The sequence below is a fragment of the Eptatretus burgeri genome, chromosome 1, assembly GCF_056783735.1.
Source record: "Eptatretus burgeri isolate ZD-2024b chromosome 1, Ebu_testis_v1, whole genome shotgun sequence".
Classification (NCBI taxonomy): Eukaryota; Metazoa; Chordata; class Myxini; order Myxiniformes; family Myxinidae; genus Eptatretus; species Eptatretus burgeri.
In genome coordinates, this window is record NC_140961.1 from 128,767,583 (window position 1) to 128,790,245 (window position 22,663).

The 22,663-nt window shown below is 43.2% G+C and overlaps 1 protein-coding gene across 7 annotated transcripts in view; it reads right to left on the reverse strand.

Moving 5' to 3' along the window:
* Positions 1-22,663, reverse strand: part of LOC147035394 (monocarboxylate transporter 12-like) — a 170,912-nt gene that overhangs the window by 69,623 nt on the left and 78,626 nt on the right. For 5 of the 7 annotated variants that reach the window (XM_085897717.1, XM_085897725.1, XM_085897742.1 and 2 more), the window contains one exon: positions 12,640-12,743. In XM_085897717.1, coding sequence (XP_085753843.1) covers positions 12,640-12,743 — 104 coding nt within the window. The other 2 variants (XM_085897752.1, XM_085897760.1) reach the window with 2 other exon arrangements.

A 22,663-nucleotide genomic window follows, 5' to 3' on the forward strand; every position in this document is an offset into this window, starting at 1 on the left:
CTACTACTACTGCTACTACTAATACTAATAATACTACTACTAACTTTGACAACACTAAATTCTCTCGAACTACTACTACTACTACCAACATCGACATCACTAAATTCTCTCGAACTACTACTGCTACTGCTACTACTACTACTACTACTACTACTACCACTACTACTACTACTACTAACATCGCCATCACTAAATTCTCTCGAACTACCACTACTACTACTACTAATAACATCAACATCACTAAATTCTCTCGAACTACTGCTACTGCTACTGCCACTGCTACTGACATTGACATCTACTCAACATGGAGTCTGGAACACTGACGGGTTCCTCTTGTGAAGCCCATTTGTATATACCAATTCCCCTAAACGCTGCCAATACGCCATTATACGGTAGCTGTAAGTTCGAAACACGTTCAGTAAGTTCTGTGGTCGTCCGGAGGACATCAATCAAATTCGTCTACATACGCCAATGTGCGTTTGAGATACGTTACACATAGGTTCAAAGCACGCTACTCATAGGTTCAAAGCACGCTACTCATAGGTTCAAAGCACGCTACTCATAGGTTCAAAGCACGCTACTCATAGGTTCAAAGCACGTTACTCGTAGGTTAAAAATTAAGTTTCGGGTATGCTAAACATTACCTCGATGTGTTTCGACTTATGAGTAACTTAAAGTAACGTGTGGCCGACGTGTGTAAACGATTGCAGAGCATGCCGAGAACTTATGCCAGCGTATGCGGAACTTGTGAGCCATACATCGAGTACGTCGTAAAATTTTCAGCATGCTTGAAATTTCACAACGTACTAGACGTACCGCGTAATATGCCAGCGTACTTCATTGTTTTTCATCGTGCTCCTAACGTATACACAACTTACCCATACCGTATTCGACGTGTCCCAGCGTTTTAAGGCCCGGTCACACCTTGACGTTTTAGCCAACGTATGCCGATTTTTTTTTTAATTTTTTTTCTAAAACGCTGGCACACGTTGAATACGTTATGGGTAAGTTTTGATAACATTGAGAGCACGCTGAAAAACACTGCCATACGTCGTTGTACGTTGGCTTTAAACGTTGTACTTTTCGGTTGTCCTCAAATTTTTTCATGCTTGAAATTTCACGACGTATGCCGGCGTATGACTCACACGTTCCGCTACGCTGGCCACAAGTTGTAGGCACGGTCTGCGATCGTTGACAGACGTCAACACATGCTACTTGTAAGTTAATCATAAGTTGAGACACGCCGAGGTAATGTTTAGCGTACCCGAAACTTATTTCTAACCTATGATTAACGTGTTGTTGGCACGTTACGCGATCGTTGCCACATGTCGACAGACGTTACTTTTAAGTTACTCATAGGCTGAAAGACGTCAGTATAATGGATCGTCCTTGCGTCAGCATCCACGGCCACGGCCAGGACACTTATTTGCAGCATTCTTCAAACTTTTCTTCGGCATTACGAGGATGTTCACACTTCGATGTCTAGCTTGGCTATGATTCCAATTGTCCATCGGCAGCGTCTATTTAAAATAGTCGAGTTTGAGCGTTTTAACACGTTCAGAAGAAACGCTTCAAATTTCAAAACCCCAGCGTCAAAAAACAAAGGCGAGTGACAGCAATTTAAATCGTTCATTGTAAACAATGAAAATAGCTGAGTGGTACCGTTTAAAAGTCGTTGAGTGTAAAAAAAATCCAATTGTTGAGCGCAAACGTCTACTTTCAATAGTGGAGATGCAGCCATTTAAATCGTTGAGTTTATCATTTAAATCGTTAAACGCAAGGACGATCCATCATAACCCACACCCTCCCCCTCACACTCACCTACTACTGCCAACATGAACAAACTACTACTAATACTAATACTAATACTGATACTGATACTGTTACTGCTGACATGGACATCGACTCAAAAAGGTTCAGGCATTCGTTGGTATAAGTTATCTATAACACAACGAAACGTTCTGTGTCCGTTACCAATGCGTTATACATAAGACCAAGTCGCTATGAATACGTCCGAATCTTTAAAAAAACATCAAAAGTTCAACGTAAGCCAGCGTTTTACATACATTTTAATACGTTGCCATCGCTGGCTAAAACGTCAAGGTGTGACCGGGCCTTTAGACACATTTTTCATAGGTCGGCATACGCGGGCTAAATCGTCAAGGTGTGACTGCGATGTTGACACTTCCAATTTTCAGGCGGTTATGATTTCAATCTGCGTGTGGCAGGTTTTTAACAGAGAACGCCACGAGTTCGTCGGCGATACATGCAGCGCGCTATGACTAAGTTAAACTATCGATGGGCATAGGTTGTGAACACTGACAACAGGCTAAGCATTCGTTGGTATAAGTTATCTTTAACACAACGAAACGTTCTGTGCCCGTTACTAATACGTTATGCATACGACCAACACGTTATGAATACGACCAAAACTTTAAAAAAAAAAAACCTCAAAACTTCAGCGTACGCCAACGTTTTAAGTGCATTTTTATACGTTGCCATTCCTGGCTAAAACGTCAAGGTGTGACTGGGCCTTTACATGGACCCGCCATTGTAAAGCGATGTGCTTTGCGAATGGCTGAATTGTAGGGTGTCATGCTTGAGTGGTTAGCATATACATCGGAAGGGGTACAAATTTGGTAGCATGTTAAGTTAGTGTGGTTTGTGTAGGTAAGAATATTTTCTGTAATACCCCCTCCCTCCCCCCCCCCCCCAACCATATAAATCCTGCTGGTCTCTTAAAGCAAAGGTTTAACAAATTATATCTCCCACAGGGATTACCCAGACCAGGCCGAAAAGTTTGGGGCACATGTGAGAATGATGGCGGGTTATCAGGCGTTATATGTATTTGATGAATAACAGTTTATTGAAAGGAGACGCAGGACAACAAGAACAAATAAAACGGAGAATCCCAAAATGAAAGGCAAACCATAACAGTGTATAAAGATAAATAAATAAAGTTACACTCAGTAAAGCAAAAGGCACTTAATACAGGAAAGAGCTTATGGTGCCACATGCACTCTCAACTAATGCACAATGAGGAGAAAGCAGGCAAGATATTGAAAAAGAATATGGGCAGGCAGGTCTCTCAAACAAAACATGCGGAAGTACTGCAAGGCGGCACAGGTCAGCACTCCGGTATCTGTGAAAGCAGGCTCACTCCGCACCGATGCCACCAATGGCGAATCGAGAAAAAATGCCGCTTGGGGCGACATGTCAAATTTCCGCCTCCTCGTAACTCACATGCTGAATTCAACACAAAGCCGAATTAAATAACTTTATTACAAATCGAATTGAGTACAGCGCATTTGCAAGTAAACAGTTACACCTGTGTTTTCCACCTTTCAAAATCGTCATCGGCCTAAGAAACGTTCAGTTGTTGTTGTGACTGTGTGGTTCATATTTTCCTCGCCTTCAGTGAAGCAAACTCATCTCGCGAACACAGGAATGAGACCCATTGGCACACTTCGAGGGCTTCGGGGAGGGCGGTTCCCCCGGGACCGTGTTGACATTCCAGCACAATGCGGGGAGGCCATTGGAAGTGTTGAAATTACCAGCACAATGATATAACGATGGTTTTAGTTGCAAGTGGCATTATAATATTATTTTACCGCATAATAAAGACAGTAACTCGGTAATAAAGTTAATTTAGTTGTGACACCAAAATAATCTTGAGTCCAAGTTCCCGAACGAGAAGCGCGTGTAAGATAAAGCCACATTAAAAAAAAAATAACAAACACCAGTTGATCGTCCCCGCTCACTTCCTTTTTTGTACCCGCCTCCTTTTATATTATTTGTTATTTTGTCAAACATCCCAGAAAAAACAAAAATCGCACCGTGCCGGAAGGAAGTTGTGCAGTGAAGCAGCTACACCGATTAAAAAGTGGCCCCATGGGGGGCTGACGGTTACTTCCCCAACAGGCAGGGTGACCTTACTGTCCTGATGCACATAAACAATAACACAAAAAAACTAAACAACAACACAATAAAAACAAAACAACAACAAACTATTATCGAATAAAACACGTGCGTTAGAAGGGTTCTTCTTCTTCTTAATTTTTGATTGACGGATGGAAGGAAGGACATGAGGTATATTGAAGTGGTTTGCACCAATTAAAATCTATTTTCCTATTTCTAATTTACTTACGACAGGTACAGTGCTGTCATCCGCTTGAAATTTTCCTTGCATACATGATATGTTTTCTGTGTATTTGATTTTTAAAATTATTCATCTCAGGGGCGGGTGCCAAAGGAAGGGTTTGCCCCGGGTGCGAAATACTCTAGTCTCTCGGTACGCCTATGATGAGACGGGAACACTGGAATGAGACGAGAATGGCGAACTGAAATGAGCAATGAACACAGGAATGAGACATGAACGGTGAACTGGAATGAAACACCAATTCCTCGCTGCCTCGTTTTCGAGTTTAGTTTCCCAGAATGCTGCATGCTCATTTTTGCCTGCCCCCTCTCTTTGAGACATCTTTGGCCACAACCATTGGTCAGTAAATGGAGGGTGGGGCCATTTGCACAGTACAACCCCTCCCTGCGCTTGTGCTTTCACACGCCACTGGAAAATTGTCCTCAGAAGTGTCGATAGTGATCAATGTTATGACAGGTACAGTACTGTAATGCAACAAAACAAATTCGCCGCCCCCCAAAAGTGCCGCTCGGGGCAGCCGCCCCATTCGCTCCCCCCCCCACCCCCTCGCCACGCCAGTGTATGCCACTGACCCCAGATAAAGTGTAAGTGTCCCTGGTTCTGACCAACTCAAGTCATCCCCTATTGGGAGTCACTCAGCTTCCTAGAGAACAAGAGTAACGAAGTGCAAGAGACAAGAGCTGGAAGAGTGAAGAGAGCGGAAATAGAGTGAACAAGTCCAAATATGACCTTTTAAGTCCTCCCCTACAGCCACGCTGTGCACTTTCAAATGTGCTTTTCTCATCCATCGGCACCAGCCGATAAGGTGGCACATCGCCACACCATCATCACGTCGACGGGATGTTGTCACCGGTGTCGCCTGAAACAGACGCGACACCTTGCATTGTGCCAATAGCAGCGCACCGCCAATGGACTCCTTGTGATGACCAGTGCCATTCCAAACGCCTTGTACTCAGAGCGCAGGCTAGTGGGTTTATTGGCCTAAACATGAACAAAGATACATCCAAATTCATCCATCTCCTTACCTTGCCTGGGTGCCTTGTCTAGTTCACAGAGTGGACACGTATGAATTACACCTTCCCATCCAAAGCCAATGTCAACTATACTGCCCCTCACGGCCTATATAGGAACAGGAGAACTTCACTCTAATGGATCCCTGGTGACATAAATATTCTAACCTACATGAACATACAGATCATGGTAAGTTAACATGCTCCTGAATTCGTACCCTTTCTCATATAACAATATATTTGCCCCTTGCTTATAATTCGTAAAAAAATTCATGTTCAAGTACACTGATGTCTGATAATGTGTTTATCCTATCTGTCACATATATAAAGACTTAATTTGATGTTTAACCATAATCAAGCTTTATGTAGAAGTTACCACTACTGTTACTACTACTATTTATTCAATGGCCTAAATTATCTCCACCTACTTGTGGGATCGACCGGTGAAGGTTTTTGGCCCAAGTCCAGATTGAAACTGATTTGGGCAGGAAAATGCAATTTGTTCAGAGTGCCAGCAATAACTCGCTAATTTTTTGCAAAAGACAGTGGGATCTCTGCCGTTGGCCAGATAATGATAGCAGATATGACACCCAGCTTAAAGTTTATCTGAGGGATGGCACACTTTTGGGTGTAAAGTCCTGACTGTGAAACCAACATACAGATGGTTCAGGAATAAAATGCAGGTAAGACCTCTAAAGGTAAGTGCTCAGCATCTACACCATCATTCAGACAGAGCTATACTTAAAATATGAGAATAAAAATGAAAATCTGGAAGCAAAATGTTTGTGATAACATTGTACCTTATTGCACAGTAGCGAGGACCTTGAAAAGATCTTTAACTATCTGAAGTGATCTTCCAATGAAGGCTGACCAATGAAATGTAATGACTTGCAGGACAGGTGCTGATGGTTTGTCACAACAGGCAACATCGTCACATTTACACTCGGAAACAACTGGAGGATTTCGAAAAACAAGCTCAAATGAGCTAAGATCCTCGTCCTCTTAATGATGACATCATAAAAAACGAATATGACATCATTGTGATGTATCAGGTTTGCGATAAATTATCTGTGCTAATGCCCGGCTTGATTCCCACAAACAAAATTCAAACAGCTTGCCTAGTTTCGGAGATAATGGAAAAGGCGATTTCCATTAGCGGCGATATTATGACGTCAACTCTTTTTCTAGGAAGAATTTCCAAAATCGTAGATGGTTACTGCCTGCGCGTGGGCTTTCTGCATATACATGGCAAGTTTCATGAAGATCCGATGAAAACTCTGGGTTGTGAAACAAAAAATGTCAAAAAATAGGAATGACGTCATAAAAATTGATATGACATCATAGTGATGTATAATTTGTGCGGTAATTCATCTATGCAAATGCCCTGTTCGATTCCCGCAAACAAAATTCAAACAACTTGCCTAGTTTTGGAGATAATGGAAAAGGCGATTTCCATTTGCGGCGATATTATGACGTCAACTCTTTTTCTCAGAAGAATTTCCAAAATCTGAGATGGTTACTGCCTGCGCGTGGGCTTTCTGCATATACATGGCAAGTTTCACGAAGATCCGATGAAAACTCTGGGTTGTGAAACAAAAAATGTCAAAAAATAGGAATGACGTCATAAAAATTGATATGACGTCATAGTGATGTATCGTATGTGCGGTAATTCATCTCTGCCAATGGTTCGATTCCCGCAAACAGAAATCAAAAAGCTTGCCTAGTTTCGGAGATAATTTTTTAGGCGATTTCCATTAGCGGAGATATTTTGACGTCATAACTTTTTTTCTTGGAGGAATTTTCAAAATCGGAGATGGTTACTGTCTGCGCAGGGTATTTTTACATCTATACGCCAAGTTTCAGGAAGTTTCGATGAAAACTGTAGGCTGTGAAACAAAAAAGTCCACAAGAAGAAGATGAAGAACAACAACGTGAGTAAGACTTAGAGATCCTCCACGAGGATGTAAAAAAATTTTAGCTCGGTTACGAACCTAAAGGCCTCCTTTTGTGAGATATAACAGGATTATTGTGTACAATACTTTGCAAATAGAATGGTCATCTTCACAGCCTACCACAGTTTGAGCATCTTCCGGGTGTCAGGTGGAGAGATGGCGACTTTGAAGCACAGGTAAAGCCACTGTCACACCTTGACGTTTTAGCCAGTGTATGGCAACGTATCGAAATGTATGTAAAACGCTGGCGTACGCTGAACTATTGATGTTTTTTTCCAGTTTTGGGCGTATTCATAACGAGTTGGACGTATGCATAACGTATTAGTAACGTACACAGAACGTTTCGATAACATATAGATAACTCATACCAACGAATGCTTAGCGTGTTGTCGGCGTTCACAACCTATGCCCAACGATAGTCTAACTTATGCATAGCGCGGCAGCGTATCGCTGAAGATCACGTGGCGTAGCCTATTAAAAAGCTGCGGCTCAACGATTCAAATCATAACCGCACGAGACATTGAAGTGTCAAGCCGCTGTCACGCCTTGACGTTTTACCAGCGTATGCCGACGTATGAAAATTTGCCGAATACGCTGGCACATGTTGAGTACGTTATGGGTAAGTTTTGTATACGTTAAGAGCACGTTGAAGCATGCTGGCATACGTCATAGTACGTCGAGTACGTCAACAAATTGTAAGCATGCTGAAAATTTTTTGACGTATGCCAGCGTATGACGCACACGTTCCGCATACGCTGGCCATAAGTTGTTGGCACGTTATGCGATCGTTGACACACGCCGACACACTTTACTTGTAAGTTACTCATAAGTCAAAACACGTCGAAGTAATGTTTAGCGTACCGAAACTTATTTGTAACCTATGAGTAATGTGCTTTGAACCTATGAGTAACGTTCTTTGAACCTATGTGTAACGTATCTCCAACACATATTGACGTATGTAGACGTATTTGACGTCTTCCGGATGACCACAGAACTTACTGAACGTGTTACTAACTTACAGCTACCGTATAATGGCGTAATGGCAGTGTTTAGGGGAATTGGTATATAAAAATGGGGTTCACACAGGAGGAACCCGTCAGTATTCCAGACTCCATGGTTTTTTTTTTTTGTTTTTTTTTCTTTTCTTCGGCATGACGGTGATGTTGACACTTCGATTTCTAGTGCGGTTATGATTTAAATCGTTGAGCGGCAGCCTATTAATTATATTATATTATAACCACACTGGAAATCGAAGTGTCAACATCACCGTCATGCCGAAGAAAAAAAAAAGAAAAAAAAAAACCATGGAGTCTGGAACACTGACGCTAAACATTACCTCGACGTGTTTCGACTTATGAGTAACTTACAAGTAACGTTTGTCGACGCGTGTCAACGATCGCGTAACATGCCTCCAACACGTTACTCATAGGTTAGAAATAAGTTTCGGGTACGCTAAACATTACCTCCACATGTTTCGACTTATGAGTAACTTACAAATAACGTGTGTCTGTGTGTCAACGATCGCGTAACGTGCCTACAACTTATGGCCAGCGTATGCGGAACGTGTGAGTCATATGCTGGCATACGTCGACAAATTTTGAGCATGTTAAAATTTGTCGACGAGCTCGGTGTACTACGACATATGCCAGCGTACTACGACGTATGCCAGCGTGCTCTTAACGTATACAAAACTTACCCATAACGTATTCGACGTGTGCCAGCGTTTTAGACAATTTTTCATACGTCGGCATACGCTGGCTAAATCGTCGAGGTGTGACAGCGGCTTAAGAAAGAGTTGAGTATGTAATATGGATCCATGTGAAGTTTTTCTTCATGATATGACATTTTCATCAGATTTCATGATAAATCGTGGGCAACCCTGGCCAAGTTCCAAATTCCTCCTCGAACCTGCAGTGGGAACTGCATCAGCGGCATAGCTGCGCACCCAGCAAAATATGTGGCTACCTGCAGCCACATGTTCTGCATACGAAAGAAGTTCAAAGCTCGCTTACATTCAGAGCCCCATGCTACCTCCAGCCAGTAAAACGTCGTTAGATTTTTCTTTGTCAAGCAAGCACTCTTTACTTTTTCATTATTCTGTCATATTAGTACATGAGAACCCTGGGCTCGTGGAGTGCACATTATTCCAGTCTGAAGTCTCACCCCCCAAGTCAACTGTGTCTGATATCATTACAGTTACCTAACTCAGACTCAGTGAATAATGCATAATTGCACATGAGAACAACATGAGGCCTGGCGTGAGCTTCATGGTTACCGTGCTTGGCTTAAGATCCAATGATCTTGAGTTCAAGCTCGTGTCAAGCTGTTGAATTAAGACCACGTAGGGTTGATTCAGCATGTCATTGTTCTGAGGTTGGCAGAATGAGTACCGGTGTGATGGTAACAGGGGCATTGCATCAGCAGCACAGCAGTGCTCCGAGAGAATGATGCAACCAATCAGCCACAGGCTGCTTTTGATTAGATAATTAATCAATTAATAAATAACATGGATATTTGTCATATTTTCTGTTCCAGGAACAATTCCATGAAGACATAGTCATGGTATTTCTGTTCACATACATAGAGAGCAGAAAACATACAGTGCATTGAAATTAAAGCTCTTGGTGGATAAAGTGCACGCGTTCCTGGCATTAAGATCATCGCACAATCATCACCTGATCAAAATGGCTTGAATCCCCCAATTTGAATTCTGATCATTTTGCAAAACGGCTGAGATGACATTTGTACGCAACACATTAACAACAAAAAAAAAATAAAAATAAACAATGATAATATGAAAGAATCATGTGACAGAAGGAACTAGAAGGGCACTCAGAAGAGTGCCCTTGGCTAGGCTAATTAGTTCACATTTAGTGTTCGACTGATCGGCTGGATCTGGATTCGGACGTGAACTAAAATCTAACGGGCTTGTTCTAATCACCTAACCAACTCATCCAACAAGTTTTGACCAAATTCGTCCATACCTTTTACAGATATCCTGCTATATGTCATTGTTGGCCACTTCTCTCAATGGTGAAGAATCACTTTTTAAATTCTCAGATCCGGATCTGGATGTTTACCAAAATCGAATAAATTCTTCCTTGTCACACTTCCAACCTGCCCAACATGTTTTGGCCGAATCTGTCCACAACTTTTTGAAATATGCCATGTGTCGTTTTTAGCCCCGTCTCTCAATGGTGAAGAATCAGTTACAACTCTCGTATCCAGATCCAGATCTGGATCTTCAACAAAATCGAATCGATTCTTCCTTGTTACATGCCCAACCTGCCCACCTAGTTTCGTCCGAATCCGTCCGCAACATTTTCAGATATTGAGCTACATGTCGTTTTTGGCCCTATCTCTCAATGATGAAAAATCCCTTTAAAAATTCTCAGATCCAGATTCTCAGATCTTTACCAAAATCTCAACATTTCGTCCTTGTAACATCACCAAACTCTCCAACAAATTTCGTCTGAATCCGTCCACAACTTTTTGAGATATTTTGTTCACAAACAGACAGACAGACAGACACACAGGGGTGAAAACATAACCTCCATCCACCTTCGGAGGCAGAGGTAACAATGATAACCCCACGCATTGTTGTTGTGCTAAACGAATGAAAATCAAAGTACATTTTAATCGCTCTCCCTCTCCCTCTCCCTCTTGCCTCCTCTCCCCACCGATGCCAGAAAGGCAGGATCAGTGCTGCTACAGCAATCTCATTGCAAGGATTGCACTGGGTGGTTTCCCATTGCCTTCCCAGCAGTAGTCAGGGCAGGAATTCAGAACTTGGTCAGGATGCAGGTGATAACTCATCTCTTCATTGAAAGACACCGGTGGTTCTTTAACATTCACCAACTAATGCCAGATTACAGGTTCCCCAACTTAATGGCTATCCAAATGAGGGCATACTTAGCCTTGCCTGTATATCACAAATTCGCCAGTTTATAGCGAACGTAGGGAGCTTCATACTTAACGCGTGCACATGAGAGAATAGGAAACAACAACACAATACCCTGGCAATTCGGAATCCTTGTCGTTAGCTATGACCCTTTTGCTTCCGGTTTTTATTTTTTGCTTCCAGTTTTTGTCATAGAGAATGATGCATGCCGGGAGATAAAGGCATCGTCGGAGACATGAAAGACCCAAATATCAGACATGGTGTATATTTCCTCCACTGATTTTAATAAAGATATCTCCCGCATCATCAAAAAATAATTTTTAATCTTGATTTACATTATTTGATCGCTGATCCCGAATCCAGGCCGAAGTAACCGGAAATTGCGTATACAGTTGTGAACAAGTTATAGGTAAAGTCAGAAGCGAATGTAAGTAGAATTCTACGTTCGCTTCTGGTATTTTTTTTTAGATGAGATCCTGTTCTAGACGGTGTAGTTGTCGTTGTGAAGGTAATGTTGAGTTAATACTTATTTTTTTTAGATGAGATCCTGTTCGAGGCGGTGTAGTTGTCGTTGTGAAGGTAATGTTGAGGTAATATTTTTTTTTAGATGAGATCCTGTTTGAGGCGGTGTAGTTGTCGTTGTGAAGGTAATGTTGAGGTAATATTAATTTTTTTTAGATGAGATCCTGTTCTAGGCGGTGTAGTTGTTGTGAAGGTAATGTTGAGGTAATATTTATTTTTTCAGATGAGATCCTGTTCTAGGCGGTGTAGTTGTCATTGTGAAGGTAATGTTGAGGTAATATTTATTTTTTCAGGTGAGAGCCTGTTCTAGGCGGTGTAGTTGTTGTGAAGGTAATGTTGAGGTAATATTTATTTTTTTAGATGAGATCCTGTTCTAGACGGTGTAGTTGTCGTTGTGAAGGTAATGTTGAGGTAATATTAATTTTTTTTAGATGAGATCCTGTTCTAGGCAGTGTAGTTGTTGTGAAGGTAATGTTGAGGTAATATTTATTTTTTCAGATGAGATCCTGTTCTAGGCGGTGTAGTTGTCGTTGTGAAGGTAATGTTGAGGTAACATGCAGTAGTGTTTTCACTGTTTTTGAAATGCACAAATAATTAACTTGATCTGTAGTATACCCAATCACACCTTTATGACTAAAAAATTAACAACAAAACGAGAGAGTAAATACTCTAGCAGTTTTAAGTCTACCTAATTTTATAATAAAGATATCTCCCGCATCATCAAAAAATAATTTTAAGTCGTGATTTACATTATTTGATCGCTGATCCCGAATCCAGGCCTAAGTAACCGGAAATTGCAGCATTAAATGTAAGAATAATTCTACGTTCTCTTCTAGGCTTTGCCTATTCCATATTATTCGGGTCGAGGAATGAACTCAGAGTAGACAGCTCAAAGCGCAGTACACTACCTCTGTACTATCCTGTTAGAGATATTTTAATACTGTGGAGCAAAGTCTTCGACACATCAGATAAGATGACCCGGTGGCTCTTGCGTGTTACTTACAAAAAGAACTCCAGCTATCAGATACTCTGTTTTTTGACAGCCCATGCATGGTGGGAAAGTTCCCTAATCTGGAAAAGAAACTTTATGCGTACCACAGCACATGGTGAGGCAATCATTGATGGAGATGATCCATGCAGTTGCTGATGAGTGTTGTCCAAAGTGGTTATTGAACTCCAAAATAAAGACTGAGAGAGACCTGACACAAAATACAAAAAAAAAAAACATTATTACAAAACAAAGGCAAAATAGTGAAAGTCAAATAAATGCTTAGATGGCAGGGTATAAATTTGGAATCATGATATTGAGCAAAATGAAAAATTAGATTCATGACAATTCACAGACGACAATTCACAATTCACAGTGTTTGTTTGGTTTTTTTTTTTTTGTGTGTGTACCTTGTCGAGGGTCACATGAGAGCTAACACGCAACGCACAGCAAGGGGGGCATGAGACAAGAGGGGCGGGAGTGGGAAGGACAAAACAGTGGGGAACAGAGACATTAGGTGATTGTGGAAGGGAGAGGGATGGGGCGGAGAACATTGGGAACACAAGATGGGCATTACAGGGACTTTCAGGAAGGAAAGCAGGGAATTTGAAGGATGTGGGTTTGGGTGGATTATCGGGGGTAGAAAAGATCGAGGATTTGGATGGGGGATGATAAGAGGTGGTGGTGAACAGCTGTTTTGAAGGCCTGGAGGGAAGAATGGGAATGAATAGAGTGAGGGAGTTTATTCCAAAGGTGGGAAAAAAGAGGAATGAAAGAGTGAAGGTGAGCAGTAATTTGTGATTTTGGTAGTTTTAACAGAAGGGGGTTGTTGGCGGACCTTGAGCGCCCTGCATAAATATAGTGGGGACAAATCACAGACTGAGCAGGGGGGGGGCGAGACGGGAGAGGAGACGGCAGAAGACAGAAAGACCAGCGACCTACCTGCTGTGAGAGTGAGAGGCCCAAAGACTCAGCCTCATCGCGGGAGATGCCAATGATCCGAAATGCCTTGGTTTCCACAGTGTGAAGCCGAGAAAGGTGGGAGGCAGGAGCACCAGCTCAGAGGCAAGAGCAGTACTCCATCAGGCTGTGGATGAAAGCTTTGTCTGTGGTCAGGAGCTCAGGTGGGCCGAGGAAGAACTTTGCACGACGGAGGATTCCCTAGACTGGCTTTGGAGGCCAGGTTGGTAATGTGGTTTTTCCAGGAAAAATCATGGCAGATAGTGAGACCCAGAAGCTTGAAAGAAAGGACGTCTTCCAGATGATTGTTGAGAAAGTGGATGAGGGGGCGGGGGGGGTTCTAAACGGTCCTTTCGGAGAGACATAGTGAGAGTGTGAGATTTGTCCGGATTGAAAGACATGTTCCACGTGTTGGACCAGTTTGTGATTTTTCCCCAGATTTGCAGTGAGCGAAGAAGCTGCTGCTTGCCGGTCTGAGGGATGACAGATGGTACGACAGAGGGTGGAGTCATCAGCAAAGAGATAAAGAGGATCTTCCAGAGAGTCGGAGAGATCATTGATGAAAACCACAAAAAGAACAGGGCCCAGAACTCCATTCACGGCCACATGATGACTGCGACAGGAGAGGAAGTCTGCGAGCCTTGAGTGGAGATGGCCTTGGATACCATAGGAAGAGAGTTTCGTGAGCAGGACAGGGTGCCAGACCATGTCAAAAGCACAAGGATATGTTTTGGGATATGGCTCAGATTTAATGTCCAGCATTGAGGACCTCCATCCATTGTTGGGAGAGAAGAAGCAGCATATCCAGGATAGAGTGACCTGGTCTGAAACCAAATTGATAATCAGAAATCAAGCCATTGGAGAAAAGGAAGCATTTAATGTCTGAAGCGAAGATGGATTTCATAACCTTGCTGATGATTGGGAGAAAGCTGATTGGTCTGTCATTGCAGGGATCTGTTTTTGCACCTTTTATGTGGGGCAGTAATGTTTGCTGACCTAGCAGATGGCAGATGACCTTGAGCAAATGAGAGGGTGAATAGAACAGAGAGAGGGTGAGCAATAGCAGAGGAGCAGGTTTTTGGGAAACGTGGGCTGATGCCGTCTGGACCGGTTGCAGAATCTGAGTCGAGGTTTGACAGCAAGCTCTCCACCTTGTCAGGAGAAAAGGACACAGAGTCCAGAGACAGTTGGGTGCGATTGGGTAAGGTGGGTACAGAAAGTGATGGGTTTTGAACACAAGATTTCAATGCAAACGAGTTTAGGCATTCAGCCTTTTCACGTGCGGTATCAGCAGTGCGGCCGTTTGAGGTAAGGGAGGGGATGGAGGGGGAACATACACCAGAAACAGATTTGATTAGACACCACCAGGATTTTGAGGAGGGAGAGAGGTTTGAGAGTTCAGACTTGAGATGAGAAATATGTTGCTTTCTGGCTCTCCTGAGGGTAGATACACACTTGTTCCAAGCTTACTTCAGGAACTGAGATTGCCCTCAGTTGGGTTTGCTTCCCATGAGGCAAAGGCAAGTTGTTTCGGGACAACTGCCTCGCCACAAGCTTCAGTGAACAATGGGCGGGAGGAAGGGTAGGACAACTGAAGATAAGAGGGGATACATCTGTACATGAGGAGAGCAAGTTTCTTTGAAAGAATTCCCAGGATGAGTTGATGTTGGAGAAAGTAGCGATGGGAGACCAGTCTATAAGTTTGATGGCTGCTTGGAGACCCTGCCATTCGGCTTGAGTGAAATGCCAGACTCGATGGTCCTGAGGTGGTTCTCTGATAACAGCCAGAGAGATGTGTTTGTTTATTTGTCGTGCGACTCCTTTTAGTTCTGGGCAGATTACATCCAGACTTTCTACATCGTATTGGGAAGACCCCAATTGGTGTATCGGGGTGTTTTTATCTTTGCAAGTGGTCTTTCAGGAGGGGGGAGAGGAGGGAAGGAGGCGGGGGCGCAAATTCTCCATGTAAATGTATATCGTGTAGCACCGCCTCCAGGTGGGAGAGGGTATTACAAGTCTCCATTTGCAGGACAGTTTTCCTGTCCTCACGTTTTCCAGTGCAGTGAGGCGTTTTGAATTATAAGTTGTAGGTATGTTTTGCTTCATGTACGTAACTCGGGTTGTTTTATATTTTGTTTTTGGGAGTGATTGAGGCAGCTGTCAGCTGCCTATACACTGCCCAAATAAAAGTATGTGTCAGAAGAACGTGTTGCATGCCTGGAACAAGATCACCCACACGGTGGGTACTCTGCTAGTAATAAATAATTCTCAAACTACTGGACGAACAGGTGACCCGTTAGCAAAGTGTTAACTGCTGTTCATGATGTCGTGCAAAAGTAAAAGTCTCAAGCACAAATTCCTTCTTCTCTTCATTTAATAAGACCTTTATAATTTGAATAATGCAACTCAGCAAAGTTGAAAGATCTATGACAAAAAACTTCCACCAGGAATGACCCAATATCAAACTTAGAGTGGAAAAAAAAATCTGTTTTGACCCCTGTGGCCCCAAGTCCCCACCCATGGGTCATGAACCGGGGGTCTAAAACATAAAATCGTTTCATATGTCATGCATCTCCCAATGTTGATTACATATACAAAGTTTCATTTTGAAATGATTTAAAATGTACCTGTAATTGCAATGACGATATCCCCCGTTGTGTTTTTTTTTTTTCAAAAAGCTTGGGAATAATAATTTGAATCCAAGTACACATAGAAACCATCTTTTTGCTGACTTGCTATTGTTTACATTGACGGAATGCCACAGAGGAAGCACACTTACCTTTGAGCTTTCTGGTCTGTGTTCAATTCTCAGACAGATTATAAACTGTGAGATTAATGATTTATATACAGAGTTCCATCATCAAAAAAGTGTGCCAACTGTCAGATGTTATTAGTTATACCTGACATTCTCAGTTTAAGTTAAGAGTCATAGTCTGGACAAATCTTTCATTCAGTCTGGGAGCTTTCATTTATTCAGTCATTGGTTGTCTACATTTGTGCACTACCACAGCATTTGTGCACTTCAAGGTCCAGCTGTTCCTTTCAGTCCCATGATAAGTTGCTGCTAAACCAAGCAGCTGTTATGAAATAGGCACAGTCGTATTCTTTGTGCCTTTTATCTGCTATGTGTACTTTATTTAAGCTGATTAAATATATATATATATATATATATATATATATATATATATATATATATATATATATATATATATATATATATATATATATATATATATATACACACACACACACACACACACACACACACACACACACACACATCTAGTGCCCAACTGTGTCTGTGGACGTCCTCCTGCAGTTGGGTTACTTCTTATTAGGAGGTTGGTGGCAGGATTTGCACTACGGCCACCGTAAAACCCTTCATTCCGCAAAACGCAAAAAAATCTGAAAACCCACTCCGTGGGAGTACCTCCTTCAGCTTCAGCCTGGTGACTCTGTCAAGCAGACAAAGATTACATGGTCAACATCAGTTGAACATCAAACGGAGCAGTGTCGGACTATGCCCAATGGAGATTGGGGGAGTGCTCGTCACACTCTACATGTTTTGATTTACTCGCCGATCACATCATGTGTCTTCTGGTTGACTGGTTTGCATTCGCGGGAGCAAACATCTGGGTGGCAGATGGACGGTTGCTCTGTGCGGATAATACGGTTTTACCATCTGAGACATCATCCGTGGCAATGCTCACCAGAACAGTCAGGAGGAGCATGTGATGTGTAAACAATAAATGTGGTCATCATTGGTTAGATATTTATCGGTATGCCATCCTGATGAGGGCAAATAAGCCCGAAATCCAGACATGCGGCTCCGTTTGATGTTTAACTGATGCTGACAATGTAATCTTTGTCTGCTTGACAGAGTCACCAGGCTGAAGCCTCTGGGTTGGAGGTGACGCTTTGGTGTAGGACTATGTCAAATGGAGATCAGGGGAGTGCTCATCACACTCCACATGTTTCGATTTACCCGTCAATCACATGCCAATTTACCCCTGCACTAACAACTTGGGACAAAATGGGTCCACACAAAATCCAATTACTCTACTCCATTCCTCCAGTGGCCACAGACATCCAAGATGGTGCAAAGGGGAATCAGCATCCCTACTCTATCCGAGTAGCAACAAAAACACATTTTCCATTTTACATTAACCCCCCTCTATAGTGTGGTTCTACGCAACCAATTTACCCACCGTCCCATGTGTTGGTGTCTAACAGTTTGGGATTAGCCCTCAAAATTTCTGTCCATGCTCGTCTATAATATCCTGGCTAGGCAGTGAGTCTCCATCTGCAGGCTTCCCACCTGCCTACAAAGACATTACAGAAGTAAATAGACACCATAAATTTATTCATTTCATCTCTTATATAGCAAGTTTTTCTCAGTGATATGTCCACTATTTCATATTCATACTATAAATATTCAACTATTTATTTGCAGAAACGAGTTCCTGGGTGGTGTATGACGATTAACTATGCCTCGAACCCAGGGAGCACACGACCTTTGTGATTTTCAAAGAGGACGAATTGTTGGCAAATCGGAAGGTGGAGTCAGCCAGCATCACTTCGCTCAGAACCTTGACATTCTGCTTACTATGGTCAATCGGGTGATTGTGCAATTCACCAGCGAAGATAAAAGGAGACAACCCGACCATGAAACAGGTTAGTACAGGTTTACATGGTACCTGTAGCAGGTCACAGATCTAACCTGACCTGACCACCTCGGAGCACTGCAGTTGCTGTGTCCAATAAGTCTCATGAGTGGAGGAGGCCAGTGGGCCGACCACATGCCTCGTGGTTGCAGCAGGTTGACCATCATCTCAAGGAGATGGGGATGGGCCTGGCATCTGCCTGGGGGATGGCCAGAAGGAGGCCCCTGGAGTACCGGCAGAAAGTGGACGCAGCGACGCGATGTTCTGACACATGCTCCCATACCTGACCTGACCAGCGAAGGCAAGGAATCCACAGCTTCCCGTTCTGGTTGACCTGGGCCCTCAGAAAGGTGTCTTCGAGCTGTCAAGCAGTCCATTGAGAAAACCCCACTGCAAGGCAGCAGATGTTGCAGAAGAGGTCCAAGTTAGCTCAAGAACTGCTGCGCTGTACCTTCATCAACTGGACTACTATGGGAGAGCAGCAAGGAGAAAACCTCTTCTTCGACCAGCCAGCATTCAAATGAGAAAGAAGTGGGGTGAGGAGATGGCCACCAGACCCTTGGAGTTTTGGCGAGCTGTAATGTTTTCAGATGAGTCCCAATTTGCTCAATTTTCTGAGAGTGGACACGTATGGGTCTGGAGACTTCTCAGTCAAGAGTTTTCTTTGAACCGATTACAGCCAACTGTCAAACATAGTGGTTTTTCAGTGATGGTGTGGGGACCAATCTGGAGAGTTTGTCAGTCAGAGCTTGTGGAGTGTGTTGGCAACATCAACTCTACGATATACATTTCTATCCTTGAGGATGGACTTCTCCCCATCTTCTCTACTGGTCAGATGGTCAAAAACAACACTGTTCATGGAAGAGGGAGTTCCATGCCGCAATGCAAAAAAAGACTGAGGAATGGCAGGACAGAAATCGGATCAAGCGACTTCCATGGCCAAGTCGGTCTCCTAACATGAATCCCATTGAACACCTCTGGGCTATATTGGATCGAGCTGTGTGGAAAAAGTCCAAGAAACCAACATCACGGGCAGAATTGATAAACCTTTTTCGTGAAGTCTGGGCAGAAATCCCACAAGAAAAAATTTTGGAACTTGTTAGTTCTTTGCCTGAAAGAGTCAACGCATTGAAATCTGCAAATGGCAAGTCTACCAAATACTCGTGTTTGTATTAAAATGGATCATATATACTTTAAATGTTCAATAAGTAAATTCTTTAAAATCATGGTGCCTATTTACTTCTGTCATGTCTCTGTACACTCTGGCACGGCACCCCGGAGGCGCTGCGACCGACACTGAGCGTACACGATCCTGTTTCAATTCTGGAGAAGCCCTTGATGGCTTCCCTCGTGGCACTCGCTGGCACGTGGTGCCTCGGATTCACTCTCTGGATGTCCGGACCTACAAATCTGGCTCGTCCCTCATGGCCCACTTTGGGCCAACATGCCCTTCTCAAACCAAAAAACTTCCTCGGTCTGCAAAAGTTGCCCAGTAGTTCAAATAATTGAACGTTTTCCTTCTATATGGCATTGCAAATAATCCAAGGGTCTTAAAAGAATGGTTGCAGCATTGGAATAAAAACTAAACTGTATGTGCTCATGAAGTATTCCACTTGCCTCTGGGTAGCTTGTACCTATTGCTGCGTTTGAGCCAATTGGGAGTAACTGCTGAAATCAATCTAACCAGGTTCTTTCCGGCATCTTTGATCTTTGGTCCTTTCACACATCTTTCTACTTTTTCACAATTCTCTTTATTCAATTTAATTCTTGCATTTTCTACTATTTTTCCTCTCTTTTATCCCCCTTTTACTGTCAATTTCTCTCTTTCTTTAGCTATCCGTCTTGGGAGAAGTGAATTCTCACAAAAAAGAAGTGTAAGGCTCCCTTGGGCATTCTTGATTATGTTTGAGGGTAGAGGAGTTGCAGCTGAAACACGAATCCTATCCAGATTCATCCTGATAACTATCTTTGCTCTTTTGGGGTTCTTACTGATGACTCCAATGCAATATTTGGTCTATCATTTGATTCTGATACTGAGTTTTGTCACCCCACACAAAAAACATTACATGGAAAAATTACAAGGTAAAAGTGCACTTGTAATCCTAACGCAATGCAGACTTTAACTCCTGTTACACCCTAGAATCAATGTACCTGTTTTGGGCTATAAGAATTGCAAAGTAGTGAAATATATTTAAAAGGCTCAGTCATCAATTTGTGAATGCATTTCACACATTTATAGTGTACAAAGGCTTGCAGATAAAACGAAAGAAAGGAAGGGGGCAAGAGAGAGGGAGAGAGTAAACAAACGGTACAAAGCATGAGCAAACAATTTCCCAATCAAAACAATCTAACAACTATTCTTGCCTTGATGTCCTTGTTCTCTCTCTAACCAGATATCCAAAGGTGACACTCGCTTGATGACTGGTGGCAACGGTATGCAATATTCATGAAAAAGCAGGAATTTTTTTCACACTATGTAAATGCGCACATGCTTATAACCTTTACGGATGCAAAGGCAATCGAGCCATGCACTCATTTCTTGCAAAGCCAACAACCTCAACTGACAAGAGAAGCAGCCGCATGGCAGAGTGCTGAGCAGCAGGAGAACAACAGAGTACTTCATGTGGTTAAGAGCAACACCTGGCCAGAGACAGACAGAGAAAGCAGACTGGGAGTTGAGAGACGCATCAAAGCAATAACAGCATCCAGCTTTATTCAATAAAACAGGCAGAGGGAAAAGTTATTGCAGGCAGGGAGAAAAAGAAAGGTAGGTAATAACAATTAATTAAATAATTCTCCCATTTTTCTCTCTTTGTTTCTCAAACTTTGTATCATGCACTGAGGTTCCTTAACTTGGTCTCTTCTTGTTCTCTATAGATTTATTTTTCTTTGAAACACACTTTTGTCAGTACAGCTATGTTTACTGTAATTTTTGGCGTAAAAGTGGATACTTTTTTTCCTGGAAATCCGGGCCTCAACTCGTACTGGTTGAATTTGTGCTAACAACTCGTACAACTCGTACTAACAGCTTGAATTGCATTAAAAAAAAATGAGCATAGTGATATTTTATGAAATAAATTGGATAATTGTTAATTTTAAAACGCACTACAGAAATTATTGTCCAGAATGTTTGCCAATTGGGTGAGAAATTGAACGCTAATCCGCTCTCATATGCAAAATTATCCAATCAGTAATGAGCAAGCAACTCACCAATTACCTTTGACCCGGCCCTTTCAATCCTAACCATATGGATACATCCTTACTATATGCCATCTTAAAAATGCCTCCCATAAAGTCACATAAGTCATACTTTTAAGTTGGAAATCATTAAGTTTGCTGAGGAATATGGCGGGAACATGGCTACAAATAGGAAATATGGTGTCATTGAGAAATGTGTTCAGGACTGGCGTAATGTCGATTCAGGTGTTCATTAATAATATTGTTGCGATTTCGTGCCCGCCGGCGTGCGAACGGCCACGTGACTTGAATTGCGGCACGTCGCCCACTGGACGGACAATTCTGTCGTGACCCTCCGGGAACTATCGCCCGCAGCCAGTCACGGGTGGGCCTTTCGACCTCACCACAATCATGCCAATTAGCCACCCGCGTAGGATAGGGTTGTTCGCCAAACTCGACCTACCTAAGTACCCACGCGGATGGTAGACCGGGCGATCGTACCTCGCCGCAGGCCGACTCCGGACATGAACCGCTTAAGCGGTCCATTCCGTGCTATCTGGATAACCGAGTGGTGTTATCGTCGGCCTCGATGGTTCCGATTAATTGTCGGGTGTTTTAAGCCCACTACGAACCCTTTACGTGAAGCAAGATGGAGATTCAATTAAAGAAAAGACGAAGCGAAACGGGAAAACAGTTTAACATGATGCACATTTATTCCGCGGCACACGGAGAACACACATATACAGCCAAACAGAATGCACATATATCAAATGCAACAAAAGAAACAATGACGCAGAGATACTACCGACTCCGCGTACACACGGCAGCACTTATCCGGTTTTACTTCACAGACGGCGCCGACACACATTTACTCAAAAGCAAAGGAAAGAAGCCACCCTCATAGGCAAGGGGCAGACGGGCCCGTAGGCCAATGTGTGCGTGGCACCTGAAGGAGCGGTCAGGTCCGAGAGACCGGGGGGGGTCCTACCCGCGTCCTCGTGACGAGCCGCAAATGTGGCTGCGCGGCGGTGCCCCGACTTCGTGCTCCTTCGCGGGTTTCGTTGGCACCGCTTGGAGTGGGGTGGGAACGGGGCCCCCTTTTTGCACTATCTCAGCACGGGGGAAAGGGGGAGAATTGTTGATGCCCTGGGGGAATGAGAATGGTTGGCTGGCTTGGGTCCCGCGACGAGCGATCCCACCGCGACCTCGTCGCCGACCACCGTCTTCCCTGCCTCGGACCCGAGCTCCTTGGACTCTTCCCCCAATTCTCCTCAGCCGACTGCAGAAAACCACCTTGACGCCTTCGCCTCCCGACTCCACTTCCGTTCTC